Source organism: Cnephaeus nilssonii (assembly GCF_951640355.1).
Source record: "Cnephaeus nilssonii genome assembly, chromosome: 15".
Lineage (NCBI taxonomy): Eukaryota > Metazoa > Chordata > Mammalia > Chiroptera > Vespertilionidae > Cnephaeus > Cnephaeus nilssonii.
In genome coordinates, this window is record NC_137086.1 from 37,511,793 (window position 1) to 37,527,894 (window position 16,102).

General features: G+C 38.6%; 1 protein-coding gene across 3 annotated transcripts in view; it reads left to right on the forward strand.

Annotated features, from left to right (window-relative positions):
- AFTPH (aftiphilin) overlaps nt 1-15,738 on the forward strand; it is a 68,280-nt gene extending 52,542 nt beyond the window's left edge. The window contains exons 7-10 of one of the 3 annotated variants that reach the window (XM_079791857.1): nt 289-349; nt 1,762-1,935; nt 5,973-6,096; nt 14,518-15,738. In XM_079791857.1, the coding sequence (XP_079647983.1) occupies nt 289-349; nt 1,762-1,935; nt 5,973-6,096; nt 14,518-14,662 (504 nt within the window). In that variant the 3' untranslated portion in view covers nt 14,663-15,738. The remainder of the gene's footprint in view (nt 1-288; nt 350-1,761; nt 1,936-5,972; nt 6,097-14,517) is intronic. The other 2 variants (XM_079791856.1, XR_013814619.1) reach the window with 2 other exon arrangements.
- Nucleotides 15,739-16,102: the final 364 nt, after the last annotated feature.

The following is a 16,102-nucleotide window of genomic DNA, read 5'->3' on the forward strand; positions in this document are numbered from 1 at the left end:
ATCTTGACATAGAAACAGTCCATACATTTCTGTTTGAAATGTAAAGATAATTCCATTTTTCAGATACAACTTTTTCAATGTCAAGCTGTACTGTTTGTAAATTTTGCAATTTCAGTTTGGATTAATATTTGCAGGTAACCTTCTGAAATTGTAAATTATCCCAATTTTGTCTTTAGGAATTTTATTGCCTAATTATCTTGCTATAATCGATTTTTTTCTTTGTAAAGAATTCTTTTCCTTGATACATTCTGTACTGATTAATTTTGATTTTTTGGTTTTCAACTCTAGGAGTCTCTACCACCCGTCCAGTTTGACTGGAGTAGCAGTGGCCTTACTAACCCTTTAGATGGTACGTCTCTCCGTAGAGCCTCTAGCACCAGAGCTAGAGTTAAGAAAGCTACAAAGTTCAGACAAACTTCTCTCTGCTGATTTCCTTTTTTGTTTGAACGTAACTTCTTATTCTTATCTTTGGAAATTCAGGCTTTCTTTCTGAATAGTAATTGCTCAAGAAATCAGCCATTACTACTATTAATTAGCATTAATGGCTAAATATAGGTAGTAGTAGTTAGGTACAATTTTAGTTTCTTCATCTTAAGTCAAAAAACATCTTTATTTTTTACAAGTATGTAGGTAGTTTAAATTATATTTTAGGTAGGATCAATTTACTTGAAATTTGTTTCTGCAGTTTTTAATTTATAGAATTTTCTTGGATGCAAAGTCTTGTGACTAGAGGCTGCTTTGAAGCACAAAGCACAGTTATTTAAAAACAATGCAAATAGACCCATATTTATTGACTCTGTAGTTTTCAGATTTAATAATATTTTATAAAGCACTTATATGCAAATAGAAAGTGAATGATTTTCATGATCCTTTTCTAAAATTTATCTCAAAAAGCTGGTAAGTAGTTCCAGAAATAATTGTTTTCACTCATGGCTTTAAGAGAAATTCTTGAGAAAGGAAAAGCTTATTTTAGTAATGTGGAGTCTTTAAAATAATGTGAAATGCTAACTTTTCAATGTGTTGACACCACAAGTTTTAATTTGACCCTAAGATACAATTGCTCTTACTCCTTTATGTCATCAGTTGTTTGAGCCATTGCTTAAAACATTCTGTCAGTTTTGCCTTAGAATGGGGGCTAGGATATTTGGAAAGCATCCAATTGAATAATAGTGCTGAAGGAAAGCCTGGATGCACCTCTTGCTGTTGTCTGGTGTCTTATTTAGTCAAATCATCGTGCTTTTTATTAACAAACAACTTCTTTAAAAATGTATATTATTTCTGATTACTGTTTCAGAGTTAAAGGGGAACAGTACAGCTTGAGGTTGCACATCAGGGTAGGGCAGTTATGACATATTGTTTTATTTTAAACTAAATTAATGTATTGGTGTGTGTCCTAAAACTGAAAACTTTGTCACTTTTTAAACATTATTAATTGGAAACCAGCATTACTAACATGAAAGATTGATTTGGGCATATGCAGTGATTTAATGTTGGGTTGAGATTAAAGTATTGTTTCCCTTTAACGGGTATACTTTCCCTTGGTCTTTCTGCTATGGCTTCGAGTTTGATTGAAAGAACTGAACTTCTAACTAAAACCTTACTAAGTGTTAAATTATTTAACTTGTACATGAGAAAATGTACATCAAATTAAATTGTTACTTCAGAAATGTCCTTAGTAATGAAAAACTAATACTGTACACATTGTTTTAATGTTGATTTTAAAATGTGTAATGACTACTAATTATAACCTGCATGTTCAAGTGTGTGTCTTACCCCTTTTTACACATAACCCCTCCTCCCTTGGCTTACCTTCTGTGTGGCTGCCTACCAACACGGTCACTGAATTTCAAGCTAGTGGAGGTTCCACTCTTCTGAACCTTGATTTCTTTGGGCCCGTGGATGACAGTAGCTCTAGCAGCAGCACCACAATCCCAGGTCAGCAGAGTGTCAAAACCACAATTCTAGTTTATTTACTGAGAGCATGACCACATCACTTGACTTTCCTATAAACAAGGAAATAAGTAGATTGTATTCTCTATGATGTCTTTCTAATACTTTTCTTTCACCTATCTATTGTTATTTTCCAGTAGCTGACTATAGCAAATGACTTATGTGAAATGTATTTTAAGGAAAGCTTTCTCAGAGTGTAATATTCAGAGCTCAAAGTCATTTCTAGGAATAAAACAGTCCTAATGTCCTTATTTAAATGCAGGAGTTTTTTTTTCCTGTAAATGAAAAATGTGATATTTGATATGCTTATTTTTTTCAAGCATATTCTATAAAGCCATTTGAAAAAATAAAAGTTTAGAGATATAAGAATATTTTAGTACACAAAGATGACTTTACATTGTAGTGCCTGTGATAATAAAACCTTTACAAATGCTAGCATTCAATTAATTGTTTATTAGTGCTGAATGTATAATTAGGTTCCAAAATGTTGGAATCTAGCACTTAGTTATATAGTGCCACATAGAACTATTATTGTCTTCATGTAGCTCTTAAGTAGAAAGTTTACTGTTAGTTTTCCATGTGGAGGAAAAAAGTTAATAATAGAAAATAATTGCTATGAGATACTAAAAGTTAGAAATAAACCTTACTTGGAGTGCCTGTTAATGTTCAGCCCTGCGAAAGTTCAGTTCATTGACCAAAGAACTAATGTATTTTGTCATTGTCTAACTGAATAAAAGATTAAAATATAATGGCATTTTTATGTTTACATTTTATTTAATATGATTTTAATGACTCTGTCATCCAAACTTGTGATCTGGTAATCATGCCCATTGATCATCAGAAAGCCATTGGAGTGCTATGTATAGATGCTGATGCCCAGAATGCATAGCAAGGATCTCTCTGTGCCCCCACTGGTGGCCAGTTACAGTCAGCCTGGTTCCTGAGGATTTGCTGGGTTTATCCTATTCAACTAGATAACCCTGCCACCCACTTCCAGCAGTTTAGGTGCCATGATGGGAAATGGGGAAGAGTAAGAGTCAGCTAAGGGTGAACCTGGGATGTGGATGCCCTTCTCCAAGGTCTGGTTATGGAAATCTGATCCTGCTGTAAGGAAGGTCCAAGGCCATTTGGTAGAATGACTCGGTTCCTCCAATCTAAGCCCTGGTTATCATGTTCATTGTTTCCAAGATTTTGCAAGCATATGAAAAAACCAATCTGTGTCTGGTTGTGACTTCAAAATGATATTTTACTATTTACTTATATTACTTCTAAATACATTTGAGCTATGTAATAACTGGGTGAGCTAATTAGTTGTTTTTAATACTAAATAGGGGGGAAAGTCTATATCAATTTCCTTATAACTCTACAGGTCCCAAGAATGAATTACCAAGTTCCCATTTTTAATTTGCTCTTAGCTTTGTTTTGTCATGAACTGTATTATTATTTAAATGAGGTCACTATTTTTGGATGCCTAAAAATCTGGTTTAAATTTAATTTTTGGTTACATTCTAAACTCAGTTAAAAATCATCCATAGATAATCTAACCATATAAAGAAGTACAGAAATGACCTGATAACCAGGCTCAGCAGCTTTGAGGGAAGCTTAGAGCTGTGATAGAAGTGAAATTAGCATGGTCAAATGCGGTCCTCATTACTTTGGAACCTTTTAAATATTTTCATTCCGTATTTTCATTATATGCTCTAGCTGCTGTATAAACTTGATTACTATAAAGTTGCTTTGCCTTCTTTTTATTGCTATTGGGTTTTGTTAAAACTTACCATCAAGCTACAGGTATCAACACCTTCCTTAGTATTCCATTTCACTACTTGCTTGCACTTCTGACTTGTTTCTGGGAAAGTCATTTTGTCTCAGCTTGCGGTTAATTTTGTGTGTGAGACTTAGGAGGTTGGCATAGAACTTGGTTGGCTAGCTTTAGTTATGTAATTAAACTATGCCTCATTAAGGTTTTGTTGAAAAAAAAATTCTTCCACTAAAAATAATTAGTCTAATTATTAGTATAGAGTAGGGAGTTACTTTGTTTTTTAAAAAGGCAATAGTACTGTTGTTTTCGTGCATGTGATATGATAGTGTTTGTTTTCGGCTGGGGGAGGTTGATTATTTTGTTTTTTAATCTCCCACTTTACTGTTTGACAGCCAAGTAGCCAGTATTTTACAAATCCAAGTAAATTTTTACCAGCAATTTTCTGTTGCCAGTCAGAATGCAGTTTTTTATTCTGCATTATTCCTTAAACAGCTACTGAAATTTTGTGGTTACTTAGAAGCTAACCTTTCACAGTGGAGGAAAGAGGTACTTTGGATTCATTTAGTCCCTTTACAGGCATCTATAATTTTGTACATTTTAATTGCAACCTATATACTTATTATAAAAGGCCTTCTAGATATATTTTGAAACTGTACCTTAATGAAATATTAAGAACTTGGGAGATTCAACAAACATTTTCTATAGCCTTCCTCCCTTGTTGGACATGGTAAATGTGGAAGCTGCTTTTGCTTGTTTGATTTCTGTAAACATCTGAGATCTATGTTTACATCTGCTAATCATTTCCTAAGTTGAAGGCAGTTCCTGTGGGGTTTTGTTTGTTTTTTTAATCTTGAAATATCCTAAAAGGAGGAAACTTGTTAATATCAATATGTGCATTTATATGTAATTTTATTAGCTGATCATCAGAGCTTGTTAAAAAATAAAGATTGATGAAACTATAAGACATTCTCCCTTACAGTCTGTTTTTTCTGTTAAACGCTGAAACTACTGAACTTTTCTCAAGTAATTTGCTAGGACCAAGAAGAGTATACAATTAAAATTCTTTTTATCTCATTATCTTTATTATCCAAATTTTAGCTTGAGTTGAAATATTTAATTGTTCTTTTCATTGTTTTCATAGTCTTATTTAATATAAATCTATAATTCAAGAGAAATATAAAAATAGATATGTATATTTTATTGAAGACAGATAAGGGGAGGATTTTTATAGACTTACAACAAGTCTAATACTCTAACACAGCTTCATTTTGAATTCCTCTGACAAGATATTTGGTCTAGCCCTAGCCAGTTTGGCTCAGTGGACAGAGTGTCAGCCTGCAAACCGAAGGGTCCCAGGTTCGATTCTGGTCAAGGGCACATGTCCTGGTTGCAGGCTTGATCCCCAGCAGGGGGTGTGCAAGAGGCAGCCAATCAGTGATTCTCTCTCATCATTGATGTTTCCATCTCTCTCTCCCTCTCCCTTCCTCTCTGAAAGCAAAGAAATATATATTTAAAAAAAAGATATTTGGTCTAATAGCTACTAGATTTAGATATGAGACTATAGAAATATAATTAACTCTTGAGACAATTTTTATTTTGTCCAAAAGTAGTTATTTTTTCACTTTTTCTGAGAATATTATACCCTCCCACTTCTTAGGAAAAAACAACTTGATATATATCTTTAGTAATAATTTAATGCTTTGAGTAATATCTTATTCCCTCAAATTATCAGAATATTTAAACTAACCAAATCAATTACCATATTTGAAACTTTATATTACCTTCCAAATCCTTTGATGTGAAAGAAAAGAATGCAGGAAAATGGTCAAGAAGGTAGCGGGAGAGGGAGGTTCAAAAAATGTGGTTAATCGGTCAACTTAACAATTGAGTCATCCTATTGTATAACAAATCATATGCATCCCACTTATAAAACATTGTTAACTTTCATATTGCAAACTAATCCAAAATTGAGGGAGTTTTCTATAGGAGATAGAATTTTAGAGTGTTTGGGTGGTATTATGTTAAAGACTATACATATACCAAAGTGGAATTTTGAAAGTATTTTCCTATTTTATAAGAACTCTAAAAACTGAAACTTAAAATTTAAAAAATAAATACAGTAGTACAGTATACTAAAGATGTGTTGTGCTTATAAAAGACTCAGATGTTTACAGAACAATTGCCTTTTGCATCTTGGATTGTGGCTAATTGAGTGACCAATTGCAGCTTGCCGTCACTGACTATCATTTTATACTATAAGGTGTGGATCCAGAGTTGTATGAGTTAACAACGTCTAAGCTGGAAATCTCCACCTCAAGCCTCAAAGTGACTGATGCATTTGCAAGACTCATGTCCACAGTTGAGAAGACAAGCACATCTACCAGGTAAGCAGTTAGTGTTCATTACACCCTGACTTTGAATTCTGTGTTTAAATAGCCCAAATGGGAAAGCACATAAGGTGGCAGTATTTCAGTGTATTGTATTAAGATTTACTTTATGTTTGTAAAAACTAATAATGCCTAATTCCAGAAAATAGTGTCAGATGTTTAATTATGAACTATATTAGAGCAAGCTATTTCATGAGAAACTAGAAAGGGCTAACAGATGGGTATTTTTCTCTCCTCCCACCCCCAACTTTGTAGAGAAGAATTCTGGTTAAGTATTGAGATCATAAAGCCACTGTAGAAAGGGTCCCTCTTATCCTTCATAACTTCCTGAAATCTTTGGGAACCCAGTCTCACACTTCTGGAGTCACTGTTTTATTTTCTGAATTCTTACATTTGCAGCACCTCTGATTACTGAGGTGTCTGGGACCCCTTTCAGGGACATGGCCCTAGAAAAGCAGTTATCTCTCAGTGTCAGAACCAGATACAAGAAATGTTTCTTGGGAAACCTTTAGTTTTACATGGTTAAGCACTGGAATAAGCCATTGCTTTGACATGTTAGCCATAGGAATAAGCCAGTTCCTAATAAAAGCTAATCACTACTGCAAGAGCAAATATTGGTTGATTGGCATACCAACTCTGCTATCCCACATCCATGATACATCAGCACTTTAAAATGTTTAAGCATTCATTCTACAGAGATTTATTATTATTAAATTATGAAAATTATAATTATGAAAAGCCATTATTATTTGTTTGGTAATTGTAATTATGGATACCCTTAACTCTTTCCCTGAAATGGATTTGTAGCATGCACATGCTCATTTGTCCACAGATTCTCTCCATTGCTCTTATTACCACTATTTCTTCATAGTAAGGCTACCTGACACTGTTAAAACCTACTATTAAGTCAACCTACTTGTAAATTAAGTCAATGTGAGTGTTTTGCCTGCTTTCTAACTTTTCCTATTCCCAAATAAATCATATTTTCAAATTGAAATTCTTCTCATTCAAGTTTCTCCATTTTTTCTATATATGTTAACCAAAAGCTAATGCACGTTTAACTTAAAAAAAAAAAAACACTGATGTTTTTATTGTTTGGGCTTTACCCAGCTATTTTTTGAAAAGTCTCTTCTAAGGACAATCATACTGTTCCCATTCCTTTTTTCCTCTGCAGTCTCACTGAACAAACTATTTATAGTAGAGTTATGGGCGGCCCAATGATGAGAATTCATTCTTTGTGCCATTAGGAGGAGCTCTAAACCACATTGTTAACTCTCCTAACTTTTTAGTTCATCCTTGAAACATGCTGTATGTACACTAGGGAACTTTTCCAAATCCTCTATCACTTTAAGAAGTTATTTTAATGTTTTCCCTTATTCTGTACTATTATGGAATGAACTAAAACTACAGTGTGTGTCCTACTGACCATCAGTGTTGTAGCTGTATTGAATTACTCTCTACTATCTGTTCAGCTTTATATTTAAACACAATAAATTGAAAAGAAGACAAGTTGCCAACTTTGTATTTTCTATTTTGAGGAATTATTTGAAAATGGTGAGAAGTGTAAATATTCACAAGTCTTGCAATTTGAAGGTAATACTATAAAATGTCCCCATAACTACTTCTCAGTTGTACAGAGAAGAGAAAGGGGGTGGCATATATGGCTCCAGAAAGCATTTTAGGTGTATTGTTGTTTTCCTTTTGTTTCTGTCATTTTTGTGTTTGTTTCTGAGTAAACTATAGAATGTAAAGCTCAGCAAAATCTTGGCTCTTGATAGTATATAGAAGATAGAGCGGAAGAGCATTGAGGGACTGTAGGGTGAGAAAAGGTTAAGAAACAGTGGTCTAGGTAGAGGAATTTTACATGTAACAAACAAGATCCCATCCTTTCTAAGTGCCTTGCATGTATGAGAGAAAGCACGTTTCATCTTCTTGCTTACCTTTACTAATAGAAAAATTACTTCCTAATTTTAATCATTGTGTGGCCAGTTAGTTAGTAGCCACAGATCTCTAACTAAAGTTTATTCAAGCCAAAGGACTGTCAAAAGGGGTACATCTTTTTTTTTCTAACCTTTTAATTGAGATAAAATTCATCCTTCTCAAGTGTACAATTCGGTGGTTTTCAGTATATTCATGAGGTTGCACAACTATCACCATTATCTAATTCCAGAACATTTTTATCACTCTTAAAAGAAGTCCCATACTCACTAGCCACTTTTCCCAGACCCTGGCCACCACTAAAATGCTTTCTCTCTCTGCATTTGCCTATTCTGGTTATCTTATATAATAAAAGCCTAATATGCTAAGTGTCCGGTCAACTGGTCAGCCATTCAACCAATCAAAGCATAATATGCTAATGATATGCTAAGGATGCTCAACTGCTTGCTATGACGTGCACTGACCACCAGGGGGCAGATGCTCCAACCTGGTAGGTTAGCTTGCTGCTGGGGTCCAGCCGATCGGGACTGAGCAAGACAGGCCAAACACGCCCTGGAGCCCTCCTGCAGCCCCTCCCCAGCTGGCCAACCTCCCATATCCCTCCCCAGCCCCTTTCATGCACTGGTGGGGTCCCTTGGCCTGGCCTGTGCCCTCTAGCAATCCAGGACCCCTCGGGGGATGTTGGAGAGCCGGGTTTGGCTCGATCCTGCAGGCCAGGCCAAGGGACTCCACTGGTGCATGAATCGTGCACCGGGCCTCTAGTTTCATATAAATGGAATCATACAGTATGCAGCCTTTTGTGCCTGGCTTCTTTCACTTAGCATAATGTTTTCAAGTTCAGCCATGTTGTTGCATATATCAATACTTTGTATTCTTTTGTGGCTGCATAATATCCCATTTTGTGGAATAACACATTTTGCTATTGCATTAATCAATTGCTGGACATTTGGATTGTTTTTACTTTTTTACAGATATGAGTAATGCTACTGCATTTATTACGAGTTTTTGTGTAGACAAATGTTTTCCGTTTTTTGGGGAGGAACTGCTGGGTCAAATGGTAACTCTCTGTTTAACTTTTTGAGTAACTGCCAAACTGTTTTTCCAAAATGGTGGCACTATTTTACAGTCCCACCAATAATGTATGAGAGTTCCCATTTCTCCACATTCTCACTAAGGCTTGTTTTTGTCTGACTTTTTGATTGTAGTCATCCCGATGAGTATGAAGTGATAGCTTATTGTCATTTTTATTTGCATTTCCCTGGTGGCTAATGACGTTGAGCATCTTTTCAGGTGTTTATTGACCATTTATATCTCTTTAGAGAAATGTCTATTCACATCCTTTCCCAATATTTTAATTGGGTAATTTGTCATTATTATTATTATTATTACTAGTGGCCTGGTGCATGAAATTCGTGCATGGGGGGCGTGGGGGAGGTGTCCCTCAGCTCAGCCTGCTCCCTCTCCAATCTGGGACCCCTCGGGGGATGTCCGACTGCCGGTTTAGGCCTGATTCCTGTGGGATTGGGCCTAAACCGGCAGTCGGACATCCCTTTCACAATCCGGGACTGCTGGCTCCTAACTGCTCACCTGCCTGCCTGCCTGATTGCCCCTAACCACTCTGCCTGCTGGCCTGCTTGCCCCCAAGTGCCCCCCCCCCGGCCTGCTCGCCCCCAACTGCCCCCCCTGCCAGCCTGCTCACCCCTAACTGCCCCCCCCCCCCCGCCGGCCTGATTGCCCCCAACTGACCCCCACTGACGGCCTACTTGCCCTCAACTGGCCCCACCTGCCAGCCTGCTCACCCCCAATTGCCCACCCCCCACCGACCTGATCACCCCCAATGCCCCCCCCCACCAGCCTGATCACCCACAACTGCCGTCCCATCCTGGCCTGATCACTCACAATTGCCCTCCCCTCTTGGCCCCTAACTGCCTGTACCTCTGCCTCACTACCATGGCTTTGTCCAGAGGAACGTCCGGAAGGTCTCCTGGAAGGTCTCCCTGTCTAATTAGCATATTACCCTTTTATTAGTATAGATAGAGGCCTGGTGCATGGGTGTGGGCCGGCTGGTTTGCCCTGAAGGGTGTCCCAGATCAGGGTAGGGGTGCCCTTGGGGGACAGGGCGGCCTGGGCTAGGGGCCTGTGGTGGTTTTCAGGCCACCCATGCCCCCATTGGGGTGGGGGTTCCCACTGGGGATGGTGCCAGCCTGGGCGAGGGGCTGGGGCAGTTTGCAGGCCAGCCATGCCCCCATGGGGTGAGAGACCCTGCTGGGTGCGTGTGGCTAGCCTGGGTAAGGGGCTGAGGGCTGTTTTCAGGCAGGCCACACCCACTTCAGGGTGAGGGTCCCCTCTGGGGTGCCTGGCCAGCCTGGGTGAGGGGCTGAGGGCTGTTTGCAGGCTGGCCACGCCCTCCAGCAGGGACCCTCACCCCGATGGTGGTATGGCCTGCCTGGGTGAGAGGCTGAGGGCCATTTGCATGCCCCTCCCTCGGCGGCCGGCCCAGGCGACCCAAGACTCCCACACTCTCAGGCCGGCTCTGTGGCCGCCGCCCACAGGCCCCTCCTTCAGCAGCCGGCCAGGGCGGGCGGGAAGCTTGGCTTCCTCCGTCGCCGGGGGTGACCCAAGCCTCCCACCCACTCCTGCTGGCTCCGTTGCCACCGCCATCTTTGTCCTGCTAATTTGCATAATCCCTCCTGATTGGCTGTGGGCGTCTTGGCATGGTGGTCAATTACCATATTTCTCTCTTATTAGTATAGATTATACGAATTCTTTACATATTCTGAATACTGGACCTTTATCAGGAATATGTTTTGCAAGTATTTTTTCATTCTGCAGGTTTTTGCACATTCTTGATAGTGTCCTGTGAAACATGAAAGTTTCTTAGTTATATTTTTCAACGAAAGGGAAACTTTATTGAGGCCCCAGGGCCACAGGGTACAGGCAGGGAGGCCACCCTGTGGGCCAAGAAGGTGGTGGAGAGGCCTTATTTACTCTTCTCCTTGGGGTACAAGTTGTTGATGTGGCCACACTTCTTGCAGCATTTGACAGCATGGTGGGTGCGGGCAGGGGTATTGGCGTGCATAACACTTGTGGCAGATCATCTCACCGCAGTTGTACTTCTGGGCAAGCTGGTGGAGGGAGGGCTCCTTGATGCCACCCCGCAGATGAAGTACCAAGTACAGGGTGGACTCTCTGCATATTGTAGTCTGAGAGAGTGGAGCCATCTCCAGCTATTTGCCACAAAAATCAGACACTGCTGGTCAGGCGGGATGCCCTCCTTTTCTTGCATTTTAGCGTTGACATTCTCAGTGGTGTCACTGGGCTCGGCCTCAAGGTGCTGGTCTTGCCAGTCAGGGTCTTCACGAAGATCCGCATCTCTGCGTCTGCTGGGGAGGCTGCTTGGCCACCTCATTGAAGAGAATTAACGAAAGTCTCTTAGTTTTGATGAATACAATTTATCTTTTGTTGCTTGTGCTTCAGGTGTCCTATCTAAGAAACCAATGCCTACTTCAAGGTCAGGAACATTCTAGGTTTTCTTCTAAGAAGTTTTATAGTTTCAGCTCTTACATTTAGCTCTTTGATCCATTTTGAGTTAATTTTTTAATATGATGTGAGATAGGAGTCCAATTTTGTTCTTTTGCCTGTGGATATCCAGTTGTACCAGCACTGTTTGTTAAAAAGACTGTTCTTGTCCTGACCGGTTTGGCTCAGTGGATAGAGCATCAGTCTGCGGACTGAAGGGTCCCAGGTTCGATTCCAGTCAAGGGCATGTACCTTGGTTGTGGGCACATCCCCAGTGGGGGTGTGCAGGAGGCAGCTGATTGATGTTTCTCTCTCATCGAAGTTTTTAACTCTATCCTTCTCCCTTCCTCTCTGTAAAAAATCAATAAAATATATTAAAAAAAAAAAAAAGACTGTTCTTTCCCCTCATCCCCCATAGAATGGTCTTGGCACCCTTGTTGGAAATCAACTTGCCAAAAATGTATAGATTTATTTCTGGACTCTTAATTGTATTTCCTTGACAAAAAGGATAAATCTTAACTGGAGACACTATAAGTGAAAATTAGGTCACTGCCTTTGGCTTTGAGAAAAGGTCATGATACAACTTTTTATTTTCAAATTCTCCACAAGCCATGTTCTTCCTTATATTTTAAGAAACCAAGATCACATCAATGTGCAGTGACTACAGATAAATGCACAAAGAAAACTTTTTCTTATTTTTAAATACAGCTTCATATTGCCTCCAAGTAGTGCCTCTGAAATGAGGCAATTGGTAGAAACCCTAGAATAATGTTTACCAAATATTCCTTGGGTGGAAGGTTCTTCCTTTCCCATACCCCAACTGTACTCCACAAATGAGGAAGTCCATTGAGATACAATTTTGTTACTGTTGTTAGTAACCTTTTATCATTGCAAAGCAGTAGGATAAGTTGTAGAAAGTTACAAAGTATAAGCCAACAAAAATTTTAAATTATCACATTCTTACCACTCAGATCACTATAATGTCTTAGAGTAAATTCAGATTTTTTTTCTATGTAAATATGCACGTATGTGTATTATTTTAGCCAAAGATGAGATTTTTATAGTCCATACTGAATTAAATCTACTCTTGCAATCAGTGATCTCCATCTGTCAATTTCAAAAAATTTTCATTTAATCTAATACCCAGGCTATATCAGATTTCTCTGACAATGTCTTTTCTCTCTGCTTTGTCCAAACCAATATTCAATCTAATGCTATTGTACCTAGCTGTTACGGCTCTTAAGTCCCTTTTAATCCAGCATAGCTACCCTTGATCCCTTTTGTTTTTCATTTTATAACACTAGCTTGTTAAAATGATCAATCTAGTTATGCCAAAGAACATCCCAACCTCTGGATTTGTCTGTGTCCACGTAGTATTTAATATGTTTCTTGATTCCCCTTACTGTAAACTGGAAATTATATCTAGGGGTTGATGAAGACAGGTAAACCATTGCCTAGAATGCATCAGAGGTGTTGTGTTACATCAGAAAACACATAACATCTGAGTGACCCCCATCGTTGGTGATGCTAAGATTGACGATTGGTGAGAGGCTAACCTTTTCCATTTTATACTTCCAGTTTTTTAACTTTTAGACTAAAAAGAGAAACAATCTGGTTTTACTTTAGAATGATGCAGATATCAGTTCCCCATCAAACATCCACCTAATAGTTTTGCCACCATTTGTAAGTGCAATTAAATGTAGATTTTTATCAGAAAAAAATTCTGCTGAGAAACCCTAGAACTCGGTTTAGTATTGGTTGATCTGCTGATAGTTTCAATGTGCCTAAAGCTGACCCATGTGCCCCATTGAACAACTTTGGTCCTAAAAGTCTGACGCTTGATTTAATTTCAGCCTGAATTCAAAAATGGTAACAATAGAAAAATCTAGGTATAAAATAAAGGTCTGCATCTCTTTCTTGTATTATCTCCTGCCTTTCTGCTGTCCATCCCCAGAACAAAGAAAATATTTAGGTGGCAAGAATAACTTGTGTCACACCTAATAGAGTACCAACTATCCTTTATCATAAAAGAGGTCAGACTTTTTAGAGTAAATTATTTTAAATTAACTTTGGTTTAAAATTAGTATTTTTATCACTATAACTATTCTTTCAATATATTTAATCTCGAAAAAGTAAAGGTTGGATTATAATCATGTGCTCAATTTGTGCCACATTTGAGGCTTTGTTGGCATTTTCTGTGGCTCACCTGCTGGGAAGACATGAGTCACCCGGCGTTCTTCATATATGTGCTAGGCACCAAACTGCTCATTTCTGGCACCTGGGGCCATTGTAGTAAAATGTATTTCATCTAGAGAACCCACAGGATTTTGAGATTTCCCCTGCTCCCGAGCCTATGTGCATCCTCAGTGTCAGCAGCCGGCCCTGTGCTGCTGCATTTGGACCCACTGTCTGCATCCCATTGGGGCTGAGGCCAGGTGTTTGTGAACTGAGGGCTTTCTCTCCTGGAATTCCCCTTTGGGGATGAAGAGCGCCTGAGGTTAAAATGACTTACAAGGTCTTGTGCCAAACATGTTTTGTTTTATGTTGAGGTAGTTTTGGTAGTTTCACTGGGAGCAGGGGGAAATCCAGTTGGGCGAAGTGTTATTAGGGCTTCTGAATTATATTTCAGCTTAGTCACATTTTGAAAGGATGCCTGGGTAGATAGATGCTCCTAGCCTTAAAAGTAAAGCTGTGAGCTATACGCGGGTACATGTGAATATCCGTATGTACATGCCCAGCTATAATGAACATACATAAATAAGGCGTGCATCTTCATAAGAGACTTGGCATCTGGCATAGGAAGCACACAGCACAAGAGTATCATGAGGTTCAGGAGCCAGCAGAGATAAAGGTGCTCAAGTCCGCATAGATTGCTAACTGACCACCTTGAGAGTGGGTGCTCCCCATTTGGTCCACAGCAGTGTCACATTAACACACTTCTCTTTTTGCGTTTGTCAATAGGAAACCGAAAAGAGAAGAGCACCTCAGTGAAGAAGCCATCAAGGTGATCGCTAGCCTTCCTGACTTAACGTTCATGCATGCCAAGGTGTTGATGTTCCCAGCCACGTTAACGCCTTCCACGAGCTCCCAGGAGAAAGCAGACTGATAGCTGAGAGGAAGTGGACAGTTTCAATGGCTTTTCCTTCTCTCCATCCCTCCCCTACCATCAAAAGCATACCTGCTGTAATTAAAAAAAATTCAAGTTCAGCTGATTTGTTGGTAAGCCACACTAGAAAGGTATACATAGTAATGTATATTTATTTACATACTGAAGTCCTAAATTTATATTAGAAAAAATGTAAATAATCGGGGGTGAACATTTTTGAAGATTTATTCTTTTTGTGTTGCTGGGGTGTATACATTTATGTCTTTGTGAAATACACTGGTGGTGTCCTTCTTACAAAACTTTTGAAATAAAAAAAAAAAAGAAAATTAAAAACTCAAATCTCCACTGTCTGTGAAATCCCCTTCAGTCTTTTCAGATTGCATTGAATGTCCTATTAATTTTTCATATCATATGTTGAATTACTTTTACTATCATATATAAGCTCCAAAGTCATTGTTAAATTGTGTGTGTGTGTGTGTGTGTGTGTGTGTGTGTGTGTGTGCGCGCGCGCGCGCGCGTGCGCGCGTGCGTGTGCGCGCACGCTGGATTTGTTTCAGATCTGGCTTTTGTTAAAATTTTTGTGCTCTTTTTTAATCTTTTCAATCTGGCGTATTGCTATTTGACCTTTTGCAAGGTACTTCATCGATTGCTCCTTTGTTAAGGGTATGGATCATTGTCAGAACTTGATTGGAGGGGTTTAAAGTGATTGTGTGTCTGTTTTAAATCAGTTTGGTTTGGAGAAGGACCAAATTATATGAATGTCTTACCATGAAATTTACTTGTTACTGATTTTTTTGTTGTTGTTCTATCATACCACTATTTTTTGAGGATTTTGCACAGTGTAAATGACATAATCATAGATTGCTATGGTTTAGGCTGTATATACAGTAAAAACTATGGGTTTTAAATGTTTGGGGAAATTCCTATGGAAAAAAAAGAGAGAGATGTAGAAGAACTTCTAACAAGGGTAATGTGCATGCCCAAGGTCTTTGGAGATTTCAGTGTGTAAATTTCCTTTTAGCTTACACAAAAATAAAATAATTTAAAAGAAATTTAGCCTTGGTGTCTTTGTCCTTTGGTATCTGGGGGAAATGTAATGAGTTTGGATGTCAAGTTTTACTCCGTTTTAATGTACTTCAATTCAGAGGAAACCATTTGGTAGGGCTTCCACTTTGTTGAAACCAGGGAGAATTTGAATCTGGCCCATAAGAATTGGACCAGTCATTTTAGTAGCTGAGCTGTTTTTTATGTAGAACACGAGATCATAAAAGAAATTCCCATGATTCATTATGATGTATCTTCATCTGAATTAGCAAGGTTAAGTAGGGATTTGTAGGGAATTTTTTTATTTCCAAGAAAATATAGGCATGAAATTAAGGTGAGCAGAAAATTTCTATAAAGTGCTTGTAAAATATTAAATATTGCTTCCCCCCAAACTCA